The sequence below is a fragment of the Bufo bufo genome, chromosome 5 (genome assembly GCF_905171765.1).
Source record: "Bufo bufo chromosome 5, aBufBuf1.1, whole genome shotgun sequence".
Classification (NCBI taxonomy): domain Eukaryota; kingdom Metazoa; phylum Chordata; class Amphibia; order Anura; family Bufonidae; genus Bufo; species Bufo bufo.
The window spans coordinates 382,348,430-382,369,952 of NC_053393.1; the positions used below are offsets into that span (position 1 = coordinate 382,348,430).

Here is a 21,523-nt window from a genome sequence, read left to right on the forward strand (position 1 = left end):
TCAGGTGGAGGATTACCTCAGTCTGACAGTGGAGCTCAGGAGGTGTGTGTGCTGGTATCTGAGGCTTGTGCCGTTCTGGAGGGCTATGGCCTGTCTGTAAGGGAAACGGGCCCCCTAAAAGCCTGCTATGGACTGCTGGAGGCAGAACTGCCAACAAGGTAATTTTTTGCTATGTGGACTTTCCATTGTGTGTGAACTAACACCAAGACTGTAAAGTGATGTTTTGTTTTTGCTTTATGTGTGAATAAACACTGAAGTTTGATTTAAGAACGGGTAATTTGCCTCTGTACTGCATCCGCACACCCTGTCTACCAGAGCAAATCCCCACAATACACACAGGATATATACAATGGTCAGATGTGCCAATACAGGTGATGGTACAGTCACAGTTAACAGATGATATGAAAATCAGTTACCGGATATGGGTATACTACTTTGATGCTCTATTCACATGGTAGGCAGTGACGTCAGCGGGGTTCCCAGGTCTCTCTCCAAACACAACACACGGCATGACCTCCCTTCACAGTAAGACCATGGCTACTGCCCAGCACGGGCACTGAACCCTTGGATGGTCACGCCCCTTCCACTCCCCCTCTCCTTGGTTAAGGTAGGTATAAATCCAAAAACCAATATGGGTCTTAACTCCTAACCAGAGGGTCATAGTGAGATGGTTCTGGTGCCAATGGATGCGGACAGATCCCCGGTACATGTAGAGCCCAAACACGGTGCTGCTGCTGCGCTTCTACCATGAGTTATCCATATATCCCCTTTCCTGGGTCCTATAAGCGAGCGAAGTGTAGGGCAACGTTTGGCTCAGACCCAGGGTCTTGAAGATGTAAACAGTGTATTGCTAAGATGTGCGGTAATTTCATAATTCCTTATGATCTCCCAGTTCCATGACGTCTAGGGATTTTATTTGTAGGTAACCAGCTCAGGCCCCCCTGCAGGCTTGTCATCCTGTCAAAGGAGTGTCACGGTGGAGAGTGGGGGAAACCCCCCACCGTGTGGTGTCAAAGGGTAAAAGGGAATCAGCCTGGCCAAAAGGAGTAATAAGGGAGCAGGTCACCTCCTACAGCATCCCTAATCCTCTCCCTGACTCCTCACCGTATGAGCAGACCTCGATGGTAGGACGGCTCATACTCAGGATTCCTAGATACCCTAAGTCGCCCTGGTAATACCTCACCAAGGAGCAGGGAAGAGACAACCTGTTCATCCCAGTCATGGAGGAACAGGAGTCTCTATCTGAGGCCAGGCTGCAAGGAGAGGGGAACACATACAGCTTAAGGAGATGGCAGGTAAGCAAAACCAATAACACACCTGCCACAGACACACTGACTGGAACCCGTTCACAAGTGCTGCTGTCCACACCAACATAAAAGGACACGGCACACACCACAAACCACACAGGAACCCAGGACACCCTTAGCTGCAATAAACATGAGACAGGGGAATGTCTAGCAAACATGACACCAAACACCACCAGACATGTAACACCAAACTAGACATACAAACACCCTGAACATAGCCCACTCCATACAAATAGGGACAGGAAGGGAAGGAGACACCGGGATGACATTGATGCCCACAAAGGTGGCCCTCACTGGACAGATGGAACACCCTGGACTGGAGCAGAGCTCCAGCACTAACAACAGCTGAAGTACAACTGACTCCAGCCAGGAAACCACAGAAGATATTAGCCAAGTGACCACACCCAGTCAGGGAGTTAACCCTTACAGCACCAGACAGAGGGAGGCTACAACTTAAAGGTGAAGTGCACACACAAGCATACAAAACACGTTACCACCGGCAACAGCATGTGTGGCAACCATGTCACTGCAATCACCCAGAAGGCCGAGACACTGCCACCGCATGCTCTCACAGCAACACGTTGCCGAGGGCAACCGCAAGTGTGGCAACAGTGTCACAGCGCATACCATAGGCCGTGACAAGGAGCTTACTTCCAGTCGGGTTGCTGAAGGTGTGAAATGTTATCACTAGAGGCTTTGAGGCTGAACCACCTGTGGAGCCTACTTCCCATGCCATCTGCCCCTCACCCTGACAGCAAATGGGCACAACTGATGTCAGACTTGGCTATCAAGGGCAGTAGGATAAGGGTCCATTCACACGTCCGCAAAATTAGTCCCCATCTGTTCCGCAATTTTGCGGAACGGGTGCAGACCCATTAATTTTTAATGGGGCTGGAATGTGCTGTCCGCATCCGCATTTGCGGATCCGCACTTCCGCATCCATGCTTCCGTTTCCGCAAAAAAATAGAACATGTCCTATTCTTGTCCGCAATTGCGGACAAGATTAGGCATTTTCTATTATAGTGCCGGCGATGTGCGGTCCGCAAATTGCGGAATGCACATTGCCAGTGTTCGTATTTTGCAGATCCGCAGAACACTTACGGACGTGTGAATGGACCCTTACTCTTATCTTTAGCAATGGCCTCTGAGTCACTACACAGGCGCCATCCAAGAATGAAAGAAAGTTTTTTAGTGGTCCAACATATAATATGTTTCAGGGAAAACTCATTCTTCAGATACAATAGGATATAAGCTATAAAAAAAATTCTTGGCTGGCACCTGTGCCTTCCTTTTTTAGCCTCCTATGCTCCAATCTTTAGTTGTGTCAGTGGAAAGCTTCAGCATTAATCAATAACTTCAAGTATGAGTCCTTAAACAAGAAGTTCTCAATGCGAAATCAAGATATCAATATAGAAGCCCTGGTAGCTACAATATGATTGACACTGATGCTAATCCTAAATGGAGACCACTTTACATTTTATACAATTGAAACTTACAGTTGCTGCTGGAAAAGCCAAAACCGAGAAGAGAAGGTCTCTGCAATAGATAATACACTTTACTAACTTAATCCCTCTTATTGGAAGAAGCAGATCCGTCAGAAAAGTGACAGCATGGAATAAAGTCTGCAAAACCTAAAAAAAATATATATATTTTACAAACACTAGTACTTTATAAGGCATTACATAAATTTTATTTTTAGAAAAAAACCTTTACATTGTTTTAAAGGGTTTTCCAAGATATTTTTTTTTACTGATGACTTTATTAGTATCTGATTGGGGGGTCTGACACCCGGAACTATCGCAGTAGTAGTATCCAAAGGATAGGTTATCAGTAAAAATATCTCAGAAACGCCTTTAATGTAGACCAACTACTAGATGTTTAGACCAACAACTAGAAGTGTTACTAAGCTGCAGTAATGTATGGATAAGTCACTGTGCCTGTATTAACATTTTGCTGATTGGCAGGGATCCCAGAGTTTGGGGCCCTCACCAATAAATCAAGCATTGTCTATCCTAAGAAAAAGACACTAGTCTTTAGGTTGGGGCTAGATGGAAATTGTACAACACTGCATCTAATGAATACAATAGTGCTGCAGTGTGACACATGACATGCCGCAATTGCAACACGGTAATCGAAGAAAATGCACTTTGCCATCATAGACCACAATGTGACATGTGACTTGCATGCAACTTTTCTATGACTTGGCTGTTCCTTTACAACCAAATGACAGATCTAAAATAGTCATGTAATAGCAAGTTGCAGACAAGTTACACAAATGTTTCTGACCACACGACTTTTCTGAGTCACAAGCCATGTAGCCCCAGCTTAAAGGGAACCTGTCACCATGAAAATGCAGTTTAATTTGCAGGCAGCCTGAGGACTTGAGCTGATATATACAGTATCTCACAAAAGTGAGTACACCCCTCACATTTTTGTAAATATTTTATTCTATCTTTTCATGGGACAACACTGAAGATAAGACACTTTGATACAATGTAAAGTAGTCAGTGTACAGCTTGTATTACAGTGTAAATTTGGTGTGCCCTCAAAATAACTCAACACACAGCCATTAATGTCTAAACTGCTGGCAACACCCCTAAGTGAAAATGGCCAAATTGTGCCCAAAGTGACAATATTTTGTATAGCCACCATTACTTTCCAGCACTGCCTTAATTCTCTTGAGCATGGAGTTAACTAGAGCTTCACAGGTTGCCACTGGAATCCTCTTTTCTCCATGACGAGATCACGGAGCTGGTGAATATTAGAGATCTTGCGCTCTTCCAACTTCCGTTTGAGGATGCTCCACAGATGCTAAATAGGGTTTAGGTCTGGAGACATGCATGGCCAGTCCAGCACCTTTACTTTCAGTTTCTTTAGCAAGACAGTGGTCATTTTGAAGGTGTGCTTGGGGTCGTTATCATGTTGCAGCCCAGTTTCCGAAGGGGGGGGGGATCATGCTCTGCCTCAGTATGTCACAATACATGTTGGCATTTATGGTTCCCTCAATGAACTGTAGCTCTCCACAGCCGGTAGCACTCATGCAGCCCCAAACCATGACACTCCCACCACCATGCTTGACTGTAGGCAAGACACACTTGTCTTTGTACTCCTAACCTGGTTGCCACCACACACGCTTAACACCATCTGAACCAAATAAGTTTATCTTGTTCTCATCAGACCACAGGACATGGTTTCAGTAATCCATGTCCTTAGTCTGCTTGTCTTCAGTAAACTGTTTGTGGGCTTTCTTGTGCATCATCTTTAGAAGAGGCTTCCTTCAGCCATGCAGACCAATTTGATACAGTGTGCTGCGTATGGTCTGAACACTAAAAGGCGGAGCCCACCCCCCACCCCTTTAACGTCTGCAGCAATTCTGGCAGCACTCATACCTCTATTTTGAAAAGACAACCTCTGGATATAATCTTGAGCACGTGCACTTACCGTATTTTTCTTCCCAAAAGACGCATTTTTATGAGGTGAATACTAATGAGCGCTTCGATTAGGGTACCGGAGGAAATTAGGCTACTGGGGGCTGAAATTAGGCTACTGGGGGCTGAAATTAGGCTACTAGGGGCTGATTTGAGGCTACTGATGGCTGAAATGAGGCTACTGGGGGCTGAAATGAGGCTACTGGGGGGCTGAAATGAGGCTACTGGGGGATGAAATTAGGCTACTGGGGGCTAATATGAGGCTAATGGGGGCTGATGAGAAGCATGGGGGTCTTATCTGAGGTCTAATTGGGGTCATTCATATTGGGGTCTGAGCTGAGGTCTGATTGGGGTTCTGATCTGAGGTCTTATTGGGGTCTTATTAACATTGGGGGTCTTATTGGGGCTATCAGCTGAGGTCTGACTAACATTGGGGGTCTGAATGGTGGTCTGACCTGAGGTGTAATGAAAAATATTTTTTTCTTATTGTTCCCCTCTAAAACCTAGGTGCGTCTTATAGGGCAAAAAATACGGTAACTTCTTTGGTCAATTCTCTTAACCTGCTCCCAGTGGAACCTGTCTTGTTAAACCGCTGTATGGTCTTGGCCACAGTGCTGCTGCTCAGTTTCAGGGTTTTGGCAATCTTCTTATAACCTAGACCATCTTTATGTGGAGCAACAATTCTTTTTTTCAGATCCTCAGCGCTCTTTGCCAAAGGTGCCATGTTGAACTTCCAGTGACCAGTATAAGAGAGTGTGAGAGTGATAACACCAAATTTAACACAACTTCTCCCCATTCACACCTGAGACCTTGTAACACTAATGAGTTACATGAGACCGAGGAGGAAAAATGGCTAATTGGGCACAATTTTGACATTTTCACTTAGGGGTGTACTCACTTTTGTTGCCAGCAGTTTAGACATTAATGGCTGTGTGTTGAGTTATTTTGAGGGCACACCAAATTTACACTGTTATACAAGCTGTACACTGACTACTTTACATTACATCAAGGTATCATATCTTCAGTATTGTCCCATGAAAAGATATAATAAAATATTTACATAAATACGAGAGGTGTACGCACTTTTGTGAGATACTGTAGTTTTATGGGAAAAGACTCTGCTCTTTCTATGGTTAAGAATTGTGTGGGTAGTTCTACTTACTGGTTGACAGCTATCTCTGTCTCATGAAGTTAGTTAAGACCGCCCACATGACTCCTCAGCACAAAATTGTGGACATTTAAATGAATAAACTACAATTGTTACTGAATCTTTTCCCATAAAACTATATCTCAATATATATACAGTGGGGAAAATAATCATTTGATACACTGACAATTTTGCAAGTTTTCCCACCTACAAAGAATGGAGAGAATGGATTTTTATCGTAGGTACACTTCGATTTTTTAAATAATTAATTTGCATTTTATTGCACGAAATAAGTATTTGATGCAATAGAAAAACAGAACTTAATATTTGGTACAGAAACCTTTGTTTGCAATTACAGAGGTCAGATGTTTTCTGTAGTTCTTGACCAAGTTTGCACACACTGCAGCAGGGATTTTGGCCCATTCCTCCATACAGATCTTTTCTAGACCATTCAGGTTTCAGGGCTGTCACTGGGCTACATTGGGTTTCAGCTCCCTCCAAAGATTTGATTGGGTTCAGGTCTGGAGATTGGCTAGGCAACTCCAGGGCCTTGAAATGCTTTTTATGGAGCGACTCCTTAGTTGCCCTGGCTGGGTGTTTTGGGTCATTGTCATGCTGGAAGACCCAGCAACAACCCATCTTCAATGCTCTTACTGAGGGAAGGAGGTTGTTGGCCAAAATCTTGTGATTCATGGCCCCATCCATCCTCCCTTCAATATGATACAGTCGTCCTGTCCCCTTTGCAGAAAATCACCACCCAAAGTATGATGTTTCCACTCCCATGATTCACGGATGGGACGGTGTTCTTGGGGTTGTACTCATCCTTTTTCTTCCTCCAAACACGGCGAGTAGAGATGATACCAAAAAGTTATATTTTGGTCTCATCTGACCACATGACCTTCTCCCATGCCTCTTTTGGATCATCCATCTGGTCATTGGCGAACTTCAAACTGGCCTGGACAGGTGCTGGTATGAACAGGTGGACCTTGCGTGCCCTGAAGAATTTTAATCCATGATGGTGTAGTGTGTTACTAATGGTAATCTTTGAGACTGTGATCCTAGCTCTCTTCAGGTCATTGACCAGGTCCTCCTGTGTAGTTCAAGGGTGATTCCTGACCTTTATTAGAATCATCCTTACCCCACGAGGTGAGATCTTGCATGGAGCCCCAGACTGAGGAAGATTGGCAGTCATCTTATTTTTCTTCCATTTTCTAATAATTGTGCCAACAGTTGTTGCCTTCTCACAAAGCTGCTTGCCTATTGTCCTGTAGCACAGCCTGGTGCAGGGCTACAGATTTGTCCCTGGTGTCCTCAGACAGTTCTTTGGTCTTGGCCATGATGGGGAAGTTGGAGTGTGATTGAATGAGTGTGTGGACAGGTGTCTTTTATACAGGTAACAAGTTCAAACAGGTGCAATTAATACAGGTAATGAGTGCAGAGTAGGAGGGCTTCTTAAAGAAAAAGTAACAGGTCTGTGAGAGCGAGAATTCTTGCTGGTTGGTAGGTGATCAAATACTTATTGTTATGCAAGCGGGCGTGGACTGACTGGCTATACTCTGGAGGGGCATGACTAAGAAACTTCACTAGAGCCTCTGATGGTGAAGATAGGCTTGGGCCGTAGTTGCCAGGTTCTACTCCAGAGCAGTCCCTGAGTCAGTGGCAGCTGACCAGGGGGTCAGAGATACCAGTGCAAGCACCAAAGGGAAGTATGTGGTCAGGAAGTCCGGGGTCAGGGCAGGCAGAGATCAAGCAAGGTCCGTAAACGACTGACTTCCTTGGAGCCACCGCAGTATAGAAGACGTGGCTGAGGTGGTGCATCCTGGCTCGTCAAACACCCTACAGAAAGCCTCTAGGAAGGCCTGTAGATTCATAACGACTGGGTCACTCCTCTCCCAGAGTGGGTTGATCCAGGCCAGGGCTTCTCCTGTAAGGTGCGACGATAAAAAGGTGACCTTGGCTTGGTCATAAATGAACTGATGCAGCATCAGCTCAGAGTGCAGAGTGCACTGATTAATGAATCCCCTACACTGTTTAGGGTCTCCATTAAGGCGTGGCACAGCTGACAGACAAGGACTAGAACATGGCACGTAGGGTGTCGACGGAGCTGGTGCCAGGTTAACCGCTGCAGCAGGAACTGGTGGTGCAGGGTTGGTGGGCGACAGGTCATTAAGGCGCATGTTCACATTGCTCAGATAGGACAGAATCTGAACCTGACATTCTCTCTCCTGAGCCAACTCCCAGCACAGTTCGGTGAGGCTTGGTGGGTTTAATCAGCGGGATCCATGGCCTGAGCAAACTGTTATGCAAGCGGGTGTGGACCCACTGCACCACTGACTGGCTATACTCTGGAGGGGCATGACTAAGCAACTACCTGGTCTTCACTAGAGCCTCTGATGGTGAGGATAGGCTTGGGCCGTTAGGGTAGTTGCCAGGTGCTACTCCAGAGCAGTCTCCAAGTCAGTGGCAGCTGACCAGGGGGTCAGAGATACCGCTGCAAGAACCAAAGGGAAGTACGTGGTCAGGAAGTCCGGGGTCAGGGCAGGCAGCGATCAAGCAAGGTCTGTAAATGAAGTCTGAAGTCAGAGGCAGACGGCAAACAGGCAAAATCCGATAATTCCAAAAGCAGGGTCCGGTACACAGCAAAACGACCCAGAGTGGCATTACCACCTCTTTTATACCCCCACAATCTTATCTTGGTTGGTGCAGCAAGTGTCATCTCATATATATTTACTGTCATTTCCTGCAATGTGTGTATGTATTCATTTCCTCATAAAACAATGTTAACATGTAATGTGCCTGGTTCACCAGCAGGTGGAGGCAATCTGTGCAGGGATAGTTTCTCTGGAGAAGAACCTTCTAGTTCCATTCCAGCCCTCTAGAGGGAGGAGTTAGTTAGTGTAGGTCAGTCTAGCCTACCCCCTCCTGCGGAAAGGTTGTGTGTTGACGGTGCTCTGCTAGGAAGCCAGGAAGAAGTTCCTAGGATTAAAGTAAGAGACAGACTACAGCTAAGTAAAGTTCCAGTACAAGAGAAAAGTTCCTATTTACTCCAGCTACAGATATAGCAGAGCTAAGAAAGCTACCGCATAGCAGAACCGAGATTGTTGCAGAAGTCTTTGCCTGCCAAAGTTAAGCCAATACAGGCTGATGACCAAGATAAAGTTTGGAAACTGTTGGGATTACCGTTTATGCCAAGAAAAGTTGTGTTCAATGTTAATGCAAAGTCTGGACTCCATTTATTTGACTTTTTCATCACCCAAGTTCAACAACCCCCTTTTGCACTTGCTTCGGACTTGCATCTGGGATTCAAGGATATCCAGGTAGGAGCACCATGACACGTGCATACAACACCTTCAGAGAGCGTAGGCCACTCTACACCTCTCTGGCAATCTTACATCTGGGTACCCACACTACCATCTACAGAGGGGACTCCATGTCCTCGTTGCTTAACTGCAACTGGCGTCACGATTACTTGCTCTATAAGAGGGACATATTTCGTAGAAACCTCCTAAGGCGCAAGGGATACCCCAGACGCTGGCAATACCCCGCTGCATTCAATTGGCGTCAAACGAACAGGATAAGAATAGTGTTGAGCGTGAATATTCTTATAGTGAATATTAATCGCGAATATTGCAACTTCGAGAATTCGCAAAGATGTAGAATATAGTGCTAAATATTTGTAAAAACAAATATTCTAGATTTGTTTTTCATCAGTAACCTCCCTTCTTGCTTGTGGGCCAATGAGAAGGCTGCAATATCTTTGTCAGAGCTTAGCAACGTCCCTAGCAACCAATAGGATAGTTGCCTACCCCTTACTATATAAGAACCTCCCCACCAGCCATTTTCTAAAGTTTATTGCAGTTATGAAAGAGACAGCAGTGTCATTGCTGTGCTCTGTGCTTTGTTGTATTACATTAGACTGTTAACTAATATATATAATTCAGATAGTTAGGCGGAGATAGTCAGTGTAGGTTAGATTGATATACACTCACCTAAAGAATTATTAGGAACACCATACTATTACGGTGTTGGACCCCCTTTTGCCTTCAGAACTGCCTTAATTCTACGTGGCATTGATCCAACAAGGTGCTGATAGCATTCTTTAGAAATGTTGGCCCATATTGATAGGATAGCATCTTGCAGTTGATGGAGATTTGAGGGATGCACATCCAGGGCACGAAGCTCCCGTTCCACCACATCCCAAAGATGCTCTATTGGGTTGAGATCTGGTGACTGTGGGGGCCATTTTAGTACAGTGAACTCATTGTCATGTTCACGAAACCAGTTTGAAATGATTTGAGCTTTGTGACATGGTGCATTATCCTGCTGGAAGTAGCCATCAGAGGATGGATACATGTTCTCATTCTGTTTACAACTGTAAGTCTTCAACAGTCCAATTTTGGTGAGCTCGTGCAAATTGTAGCCTCTTTTTCCTATTTGTAGTGGAGATGAGTGGTACCCGGTGGGGTCTTCTGCTGTTGTAGCTCATCCGCCTCAAGGTTGTGCGTGTTGTGGCTTCACAAATGCTTTGCTGCATACCTCGGTTGTAACGAGTGGTTATTTCAGTCAACGTTGCTCTTCTATCAGCTTGAATCAGTCGGCCCATTCTCCTCTGACCTCTAGCATCCACAAGGCATTTATGCCCACAGGACTGCCGCATACTGGATGTTTTTCCCTTTTCACACCATTCTTTGTAAACCCTAGAAATGGTTGTGCGTGAAAATCCCAGTAACTGAGCAGATTGTAAAATACTCAGACCGGCCCGTCTGGCACCAACAACCATGGCACGCTCAAAATTGCTTAAATCCCCTTTCTTTCCCATTCTGACATTCAGTTTGGAGTTCAGGAGATTGTCTTGACCAGGACCACACCCCTAAATGCATTGAAGCAACTGCCATGTGATTGGTTGACTAGATAATTGCATTAATGAGAAATAGAACAGGTGTTCCTAATAATTCTTTAGGTGAGTGTATAGTGTAGCTGATAGGTTCTGCTCTCCATACATACATGCTACAGACATAGGGCTGTGATGTCACAAGTTGCATGTATTGCGAAAAAATATGTGCATCATTATATTGCCGATTTTCACAATCGCGAATATATTGGAGCACTTTATCTGCATATAAAGTTGTAATGTTCTACTGTGCCAACCATTTTCTCCAGTCTCAGGAAACTTATACCAGCTTGAAAATGTAGCATAAGTGACCCATGCCTGTATTGCGTGCTCAATATGCACAAATTACATTGCCGAATTTCGCAAACAAGAATATAATATAATAATATAATATGTGACGAATATTCTACAAAATATTTGTGAGATATCGCGAATTCGAATATTTCCCCTGCCGCTCATCACTAGAGTTAGGACTGTGTGCTATTGAGAACAGGATACAAACAACAAGATTTGTGTGCCTACCAACTTTATTAGCCTATTGGATTTACAAATTGCTTTTAAAAATTACTTTAATGTGTTTACTGCAGAGCGACCGGCGTCCAAAGAGTTAATTCGCCATCTTTAACACTTATCGCGCAGTATATTCTTCATGCCCAGAAGCGAGAAACGAAAGTAACGCCCCATCTGGAAGCGCGAACCTAGCCCTGCCTACAGGGAACCACTTCACTGTATGGAAGAGGAAAGGATAAACTCTGCTTCTGAAGTCCCACATTCATTTCCTGCCTGTTCCAGTGCCAGAGAAGACAACATGGCGGAACCTCATCCGAGCGGGAAGAATAAGCTCCCTGAAGCAAGAGCCCCTCCTTCTTCTCCAGTGATCTTGCCAAAAGAAGAGTGCTTCAAGATGGCGACCAAGCCACCCCAGGGAGAAATTGCTCCAAAGTCTGCTGAAGAAGAGATGCCCAGCAGAAGTGACCTCTCTGACCTTAAAGAGGCTCTAGAAGAGATTTGTCTCCCCCAGCCGATTTGTCCACGGCTCAGGGAAGGAGGTGCCCGCAAGCCCCGTGCCAGCTGGTGTGGTGGGGGCAGCCGGAGATCCTACTTCGCCGCCCAGAAGAAGCGAGTCACCCAAGAAGAGCGAGAAAGCTGGCTCTTTCAATCCCATGGTGCCCTGGAGAGAGACAGCCAACGTCACCAGCGTGAAAGAGTACCATAATGCAGTCGATGACTGGGTCCTCCGCCTGATGAACCGATCGCTGCCACATGACCCGATACTGGATCGCCGGGTTGGAACCGTACTCTGGTTCAGCATACACCGAGGTACAGGGTTTATTCAAGAAGACCAGACCGGAAGGGACCTGTATGTGAATTGGCGCTCGGTGAAGTGGCCGTACCTCCCACAAGACCGCCACAGTCTATACAAGGGGGATGCAGTGGAGTTCACCCCTATGGAGTCCCTGCAAGGACCTTTTGCAGTAGTGGTGCTATTTCTCCCCAATTGGGCCTCTTGTACCTCGCATTACACCAGAAGGGTGGCCAGAGGAGCCAATGTCCCTCGGTCGGGTACGCTGCCTGCAGGAGGGACCGGACAGCGTGCTCCGTTTCAGGGAACAACCCCGCTTAAAGCCGGCACTGCTCATCTCTGGCCTACCTGCATCACCAACCCCTGGATCCTCGCAGGCTTGCATATCATCTACACCGGTGACCATTAGCCCCACTGTGGTTACCTGTCAGTTACCGTGGAAGTTGGAAGCTGCGATGAAGAGGACAGCCATCCAAGTGTTGCCTGCAAAGAAAGAGGACTTTCTCCTAGAACCCCTACAGCCAGAGGTGCTGGATCCTTTTGGGATGAAAAGAGCCGCCGCAGCCTACAAACAGAGGATGTTAGCTGCAATGAGGAAGGTGACCACCCGGTCATTACCTAGTTCCACCACAGAAGAGCAGTGGTGCTCCACTAGCCAGGCACAGCTGGATTACAGGATGCAGGACAGACCCCTTGATGTCCATTTCCAGCAACAGCTCCAGCAGCGAAGAGGACCTGAGGTCCTTTTTCTAAGGAGCCTCATCACCTTCATCTTAAAACAACATTGACTTTGGGAGCCACCGCGTGGACTACTCCTGAAGTGTGAGGGCCTGTTGGCATATGCTATGTATTTTAATATGTTTCTTGTTTACAGGTTGCCCCTTGTTTTTAGCCCTCACCTAGATGGTCATAATTACTTAGGACTCCCCCCAACTATCATCTACATCCCAGTTGCACTGGATAGTGCCCATTTTCTTTCTTTTTCCCCCTTTTCAGGTTATTTGGGAGCCTCTGCTTACAGTTCTCATGACCTTTGCTGCTACATTTACACCCATGTGGATTACAAGTGACTTTGTGCCCTATGTGGATTACAAATGACTCTATTACCTCATTTGGATTACAAAAAGTGACATTGCTGTTCCCATGAATTACAAAATGCTTTAGTTGCACTTAAAATGACAGTGTGATGCACTTTATCTTCAAACATCAAAGAAGAGACTCTAAAGTGACTCTATCACCTTATTGCACTATTTTCTTGCATTAAAGATGTGCCTTATTAAAATTTGCACTAACGTTTTACATTTTCAGCAACGTTCAAGAATATTTCCCATTGTGTATTTCTCTTTCAGGTACAACAATGTGATATATTATATGTTTGCACTTATTTTAGATCACCAGATAGTCCACACTGTATTGCTTAGTATTATGGACTGCCTCTGAGGACGGCTGGCACGTCAAAAGCAGATCTAACATCGCCTTGCTCATTATGGATTGCCTCTGAGTACAATTATAAAACTAAGTGGTTATGTGCCAAGCAGATCTAACACCGTTAAAGGGTTTCTATCACTTCGTTTCACCTATTTAGCTTTCAGACACTAGCGATCCGCTAGTGTCTGCTTTATCTAACCATCCTAATATAAGAGCTTATTGTCCTGCCGTTTAGCTAAAAAAATAACTTATATAGATATGCAAATGAGCCTCTAGGTGCTATGGGGGCGTCATTAGCACCTAGAGGCTCCGTCTACCTTAACAAACTGCCGCCGCCCAGCGCGTCCCTCCAGCCCGCCCATCTCCAGCTGAAGCGATCCTCTCCGTGCGCGTCTCTGTTCTGCGCATGCGCAGTGAATGTCTGATCGCTTCGCTGCTCAGACATCTCCACTGCGCCTGCGCCGATGACGTCATAGTGCTCCGAGGAACAGGCGCAGTGGAGATGTCTGAGCAGGGAAGCGATCAGACATTCACTGCGCATGCGCCAAATACGAGGAGCATCGCATTCCGGAGGAGATGGGCGGGCTGGAGGGACGCGCTGGGCGGCGGCAGTTTGTTAAGGTAGACGGAGCCTCTAGGTGCTAATAACGCCCCCATAGCACCTAGAGGCTCATTTGCATATCTATATAAGTTATTTTTTTAGCTAAACGCCAGGACAATAAGCTCTTATATTAGGATGGTTAGATAAAGCAGACACTAGCGGATCGCTAGTGTCTGAAAGCTAAATAGGTGAAACGAAGTGATAGAAACCCTTTAAGGGTGACCCGCTGCTATTATGTGTGTCTGGAGTAGTAGGAGAAAGGGCTCCTCCTCCTAATTTGCACCTTGCGTCTAGCCAAGGTTGAGTATGTCCTAAGGCCTTGCATGCCGCCTTAAGGAAAAATACCTGCTGATGACCAAAATAAAGTTTGGAAACTGTTGGGATTACCATTTATGCAAAATAAAGTGTTCAATGTTAATGCAAAGTCTGGACTCCATTTATTCAACTTATTCATCACCCAAGTTCAACAACCCCCTTTTGCACTTGCTTCGGACTTGCGTCTGGGATCCAAGGATATCCAGGTAAGAACACCGTAACACGTGCATACAACACCTTCAGAGAGTGTAGGCCACTTTACACCACTCTGGCAACCCAACATCTGGGTATCCACACTACCATCTACAAAGGGGACTCCATGTCCTCATTGCTTAACTGCAACTGGCATCACGATTACTTTCTCTATAAGAGGGACATATTTTGTAGAAACCTCCTAAGGGGCAAGGGATACCCCAGACACTGGCAATAGCCCGCCACAAAAGTAGAACTTGAAAAACAACTTCACACTTGGAACTAGACAAGCTAGTGACCATGACTTGCTCAGGCATCTTCCTGTGGTAGGAAGCACCTTTAAATACTTCCTGCAATCCAGCCATAGGCTGGTGAGACAGAGGGCGTGTACGTGCTGCCTCATAAGGGAGGAGAGACACACCTATGCAATCCCTAACAAACAGTACAGGTCTCCAGCAAGAAGTAAACTCTGGCATGGAGCACAGATGCATGGCAGCAGGAGCGAAAGAGGGAGCCCGGTGGCCATGCCCACGGGTAGGGGCAGCAGCGCCAGCACGGACCACTGGGCTAACACTTATTTCATGCAATTAAATGCAAATTAATTATTTTAAAATCATATAATGTGATTTTCTGGATTTCTTTCTTAGATTCTGTCACAGTTGAAGTGTACCTACGATAATAATTACAGACCTCTCCATTATTTGTAGGTGGGAAAACTTTCAAAATCGCCAGTGTATCAAATACTTATTTTCCCTGATGTATATAAGGGGTCATTTATTAAGACCAGCGTTTTAGTTAATTTGCATTAGATTTAAAATATTTTACAAAATATATGCAAAAATGTATCTTGACCTTTTAAGTAGTAGTAGTAATTAGTACTGTATATAGTATAGGGCTGCAGCTAACGATTATTTGAATAATCGATTAGTTGTCGATAATTTCATCGATTAATCGGGAAAAACACCAAAATGACAAAAAAAAGGGGTTTATATGATTTTTCTTGAAAAATTATGTTCAAAGGCCATATTAAAACAAATTTAGGAGTTACATAATTATTTAAATTTTGCATTACAATGTAAAAAAGACAAGTTATGGGGGATCTGTGGATTACACTGTTATGGGGATCTGTGGATGACACTATTATGGGGGATCTGTGGATGGCGCTGTTATGGGGGTGATCTGTAGATGGCACTGTTATGGGGGATCTGTGGATGACACACTGTTATGGGGGATCTGTGGATGACACTGTTATGGGGGGATCTGTGGATGGCACTGTTATGGAGGGTATCTGTGGATGGCACTGTTATGGAGGTGATCTGTGGATGGCACTGTTATGGAGGGGATCTGTGGATGGCACTGTTATGGGGAGGGGGATCTGTGGATGGCAGTGTTATGGGAGGGGGATCCCCTCCATAACAGTGCCATCCACAGATAGGAGTTACATAATTATTAAAATTTTGCATTGCAATGTAAAAAAGACAAGTTATGGGGGATCTGTGGATTACACTGTTATGGGGATCTGTGGATGACACTATTATGGGGGATCTGTGGATGGCACTGTTATGGGGGATCTGTGGATGACACACTGTTATGGGGGATCTGTGGATGACACACTGTTATGGGGGATCTGTGGATGACACTGTTATGGGGGAGGATCTGTGGATGGCACTGTTATGGAGGGTATCTGTGGATGGCACTGGTTTGGAGGTGATCTGTGGATGGCACTGTTATGGAGGGGATCTGTGGATGGCACTGTTATGGAGGGGATCTGTGGATGGCACTGTTATGGGAGGGGGATCTGTGGATGGCAGTGTTATGGGGAGGGGGATCTGTGGATGGCACTGTTATGGGGAGGGGGATCAGTGGATGACACTGCTATGGGGGATCTATGGATGACACTATATAGCATCGTATGCTATATGTGTCATCCACAGACCCCCCTCCCCATAGCAGTGCACAGATCCTCCTCCCCATAAAAGTGCCATCCACAGATTCCCTCCCTAACAGTGCCATCCACAGATCCCCTCCATAACAGTGACATCCACAGATCCCCTCCATAACAGTGCCATCCACAGATCCCCCTCCCCATAGCAGTGCACAGATCCCCCTCCCATAACAGTGCCATCCACAGATCCCCTCCATAACAGTGCCATCCACAGATCCCCTCCATAACAGTGCCATCCACAGATCCCCTCCATAACAGTGCACAGATCCCCCTCCCCATAACAGTGCCATCCACAGATCCCCTCCATACCAGTGCCATTCACAGATCCCCTCCATACCAGTGCCATCCACAGATCCCCTCCATAACAGTGCCATCCACAGATTCCCTCCATAACAGTGCCATCCACAGATCTCCCAATACACCGGCCACATCAGTATTCAGACTATTCCTTAACTGGTAGTAACTTTTACTTGAACTTTAAATCAGCTCTATGATCTTTATTACCTTACAAATACAATGAAGCTCCAGTAACAGGCAGAGCAGGCGGCAACGTAACGTCACTCACTCTCGTGACGCGCCTGCTCTGCTCACTTTATGAATGAAGCAGGCGGAGCAGGCGCGTCACGTGAGTAAGTGACGTAACGCCGCCGCCCGCTCTGCCTGTTACCGGAGCTTCATTGTAAGTTAGTAAAGATGCGCTGATTTAAAGTTGAAGTAAAAGTTACTGCTGGTTAAGGACACTGACCGCCCGATCCCGCCCCGCATAGCAACGAATCGGCCGATTATTCGATAACAGGATTCGTTGACAACGAATCCCGTTAACGAATATTATCGATAACTTCGATTAATCGTTGCAGCCCGAATATAGTATATTTTCTGACTTCAGACAACTGGCAGATGATTCTAAAAATGTTTGAACAGGAATTCCTAAATCTTCTTATGAACATCTAAAATAGTGTTGCAAAAATGCCACATGCCAGGAGGGAAAATATACTGAAGCTTTTTTTTTTTCTTAAAGGAGAATAAAAGAACTTAAGAAATACTGAAATTTAAATTTCTAAAAGCAAATGTCTCATATGAGACAAAGTGAAAAATGTAAAAGTATATTATGGCTAGTACCGGTAATTAAATGAGAAGAATAAAAAATAAATCATTTACTGTATAAGCAAATTATATTTACCACAAGCTGCCATCATGGGTGGTACCCTTTTATAGGAGAGGTACCCTTTTATAGGAGAGGTACTTTCTCTGTGTTAATGTATAAGGGTAATGTGTTATCAGCAATTTCTTGATATACTTTTATTTTTTCAAATCACTGCATTTTTGAGACTAGCTATTTCAGGTTGGCATTTTTCTGCAAAATGCTGTGTTTAAGACCAGCCATACATATGAATGACCCCAAAAGGAAGGAAAAGAAAAAAACTTATACTTCTATCTTTTATATCCACTCCCATGTTTGGTTTAATCCATTAAGGACGATTTTTAATTATTGCATTCTGCTTATCTGGAGCTGTAAATCATTTTTCCAATTAGACTTTATTAAAAATGTACAACAGTTTGTCTTCTACAGTCTCTAGCTTCACTGCAGCTGCAGGCTGTTGCTTCTCATTGTCATTAAATTCCACCAGAGAGCTGCTCTGGAGGCTCTATCTATAGTAATAATAATAATAATAATATTTATTTATATAGCGCCACCATATTCCGCAGCGCTTAGCAAATTCATAGGGTTCGTGTACAAAACAAAAGTAATTGGCTAATATACAACTAAGACACTAGGAGTCAGGGCCCTGCTGCAAGAGCTTATCTCTTCACTTCTGACACTCATTTAAGCTTTCTTATCAGTTTGTGCAGCCTTCATCTTAAATGAGTGCTAAGGTGGATTTAGACTGGGTGATAGTCCGGCAGATTATCAGTAAAGAATCTTCCTGCAAATAGTCTGATCGTCTAAAGGTGCAGGTGATCACCCGATGAATGATCAAAACGCTTGTTCATCGGGTGAAATGATCATTAGTGCTTGCAAGTAAATAATCGTTCCTGGGCAGCAGATTGTGCAGATCTAAACAACACTCTGCTGTACAGTAATAATACAGCTGTATGAGGATGATGGATCACAACAGCGATTGTTCATTCTTATACTGTGGGGGAGATCGCTGCATTTAAATGCACCACTTCACCTTCACTTAACAAGCAGCCAACTATTGGGAAGGAACACTTTCTTCCTGACAATCGAGTGCTCCTCAGCCCATCTAAATGCACCTTTAGGGAGCTAGAGATAACGGCTACACATTGAACTTCCAAACCTGCTCTCTGATTGATTTCACTAAGATGGAGAAGAAACAGTCCACAGATGCAGTAAAAATGAAGGTTGTAGAAGACAAACTGTTGGACATTTTTAGTAAAGCCCATTTGGAAAAATTATTTCAGCCCAAGATAAACAGAATGCATTCATAAAATAATTACCCCAAAGGTGTTCATAGCTTTTAAAACAAATGCTATATGGTTTAAATAACAATATTTTAATGAAACATAAAACTTACCACATTAAGCACTGTTAAGTATTTCCACGGCCCACCATACAAGAAAACTCCAGCCGGTTGTTCTGTTGAACTAACTGTTAAAAGACAATATGCAAGAAAAAAGTACCAGATAAACACAGAGCAGTGGTACAAAAGGAGAACAGAAGTGGCCATGATGCAGCAATATATTAAAGAGGCCTAGTGACTACTCAGCAGCTGTCCCTTGAGCTCTTCTTGCTGTACTTGTCTCATGGGAACTACTGAGGGGTACTGAGTTTTACTCTGATGAAGAAAAAAAATCAGCTTTGGAAGAAATTGCTCATTAAAAGCACCCAAGAACTTCAGGCTGAGGATTGTAAAGCTTCATGCAAGATCAGAGAAGATTAAAGTTACATAAATCATCCAAAACAAAAAGATCTTTGTTATTTGGAGTCTGTTACAGCAGAAGGAATAAAGATCATTCTTCCAATTTCTCACTCCAAGATTTCTCAGTTTGTTGAATAAGATTTTACAATATTTTAAACAATTAATTAATTTTAAAATGTCACAAACATCCTCCTCTAAAGGACCATGCGGAGGACCGATGCAGGGCTCCGGTAAAGAAGCATTCATACTGCAGGCTGCCAAAAAGTGTCCATAATGGATTGTGAAAACTAAACACAGTGACATTGAGTTTCAGCTATTTTTATTAATGTTTTGGGTCTGTGAAAGAAAAATGGACTGTCTCATTTTGTCAGGTCCTCAGAATAGGTCCTTTCATTATTTACAAATGGTCAGTGACACCAAAAGAGCCTTCTATTACATGTGCCTATTAGCTACTCACATAAAACATAACTTTTATTGTGTCTTATACACCTATTGACTACTAAAAAATGTTAAAAATATTGTCACGAGTTGGAGGTCCCAGGAGAGACCACCGCGTCGTCAAGCAATAAACGGAAATCAAGTACAGACACAAAAGAGTTTATTGCACAAACAAAAACATGGAAGGCAGCACAGACAAAACATGAGCTCTATGTACCGTCAGCACAGTGGGAGAAAAACCCCCACTGCACCACTGTCTAGTAATACTCCAGAGGGGCGTGACTAAGCAACTCCTGGTTTTCACTAGGGCCTCAGAAGGTAAGGTTAGGCTTTGCCGCAGGAAGTTGCCAGGGTCCACTCAGGAGCGTGAACTAGACAGTGACAGCAGGAGCGGATGGACAACAGGTACCAGAAGGTACCGACGGCACATAGGCATACATAACATACAGGCAAATAAAAAACAGAGCAGGAGTGGCAATAAGCAGAGAAGGACTTGCTCCACCAGTAGTAAACAGCATGGCCTTGTCATGCCACTCTGCTGCAAAGGCTTGCTGAACACAGACATATGAATACAAAACAGGGCAACTAATAATACAAGCAGGAGTTCACACAAGGGAGCAGGAGTGGCAATAAGCAGAGAAGGACTTGCTCCACCAGTAGTAAACTGCATGGCCTTGTCATGCCACTCTGCTGCAAAGGCTTGCTGAACACAGACATATGAATACAAAACAGGGCAACTAATAATACAAGCAGAAGTTCACACAAGGGAGCAGGAGTGGCAATAAGCAGAGAAGGACTTGCTCCACCAGTAGTAAACTGCATGGCCTTGTCATGCCACTCTGCTGCAAAGGCTTGCTGAACACAGACATCAGAATAAACACAAAGTAACTAAAACATAACTGACAGAACAGATAACAGAAAGACAGGAAGGAAGACATCAAAATGGACGGGAAAGAGGACGCAAATGAACAAGTAGGGAAACCCACAGAGCACAGGCAGACAGACACAGATCCCATGGGTAAGCAGCATGGGAGAGAGAGAGTACAAACCAGGGGCAAGACAAGACAACACACACCAGGAGAGCTGACACAGAACTGAGGAAACCTCAGCCTTAAATACAGGTTCCATGGGTGCAGCAAAGAGACCACACCCATTGGGCAGACAGAGGATTAACTCCTAATAGGCACACAGGGGAGTTAACCCATAAAGAACCACAAATGACACAGGAACAGAACTTCAGCGAGGAGCGCCGAACAAGCAATGACGGAAGGTCACAGCCAGAGATAGTGGCTGTGACAAATATCAGCTGTGTCACTTTGTTTCTTTGGAATTATTATTTTTGTAACACTGCTACTGACACAGTGTAGCGTAGCGATTACAGCTACTATCATCCTCTTTGTCGGGATTCGAACCAGTGACCAGCCATGTCCCAGGCAGTAGCTCTAGCCACTAGACTACCAACCCTTCTGGATATTTCCTTCTACTGAACTCTTTGATCTACCTTGTTCCAGCCTTGCCTTGTTAATCTCTGTGATTCCTTGCACCTGCTACTTCCTCTTTATAAGCCCAGCCTCTTGCACCAGATCCCTGCTGGTTATTGTTCTTCTGGACTTGATCCTGCTGCATCTACTGCTGTTCCTCTGCTG

At 44.7% G+C, this 21,523-nt stretch overlaps 1 protein-coding gene across 1 annotated transcript in view; it reads right to left on the reverse strand.

The window, feature by feature from the left end:
• The window catches only part of LOC121002102 (androgen dependent TFPI regulating protein), a 91,408-nt gene extending 72,161 nt beyond the window's left edge, over positions 1 to 19,247 (reverse strand). Inside the window, exons 1-2 of the mRNA XM_040433408.1 lie at positions 19,095 to 19,247; positions 2,804 to 2,938 (exon numbers count right to left, since the gene is read on the reverse strand). Of these exons, the coding sequence (XP_040289342.1) occupies positions 2,804 to 2,938; positions 19,095 to 19,247 (288 nt within the window). The remainder of the gene's footprint in view (positions 1 to 2,803; positions 2,939 to 19,094) is intronic.
• Positions 19,248 to 21,523: the final 2,276 nt, after the last annotated feature.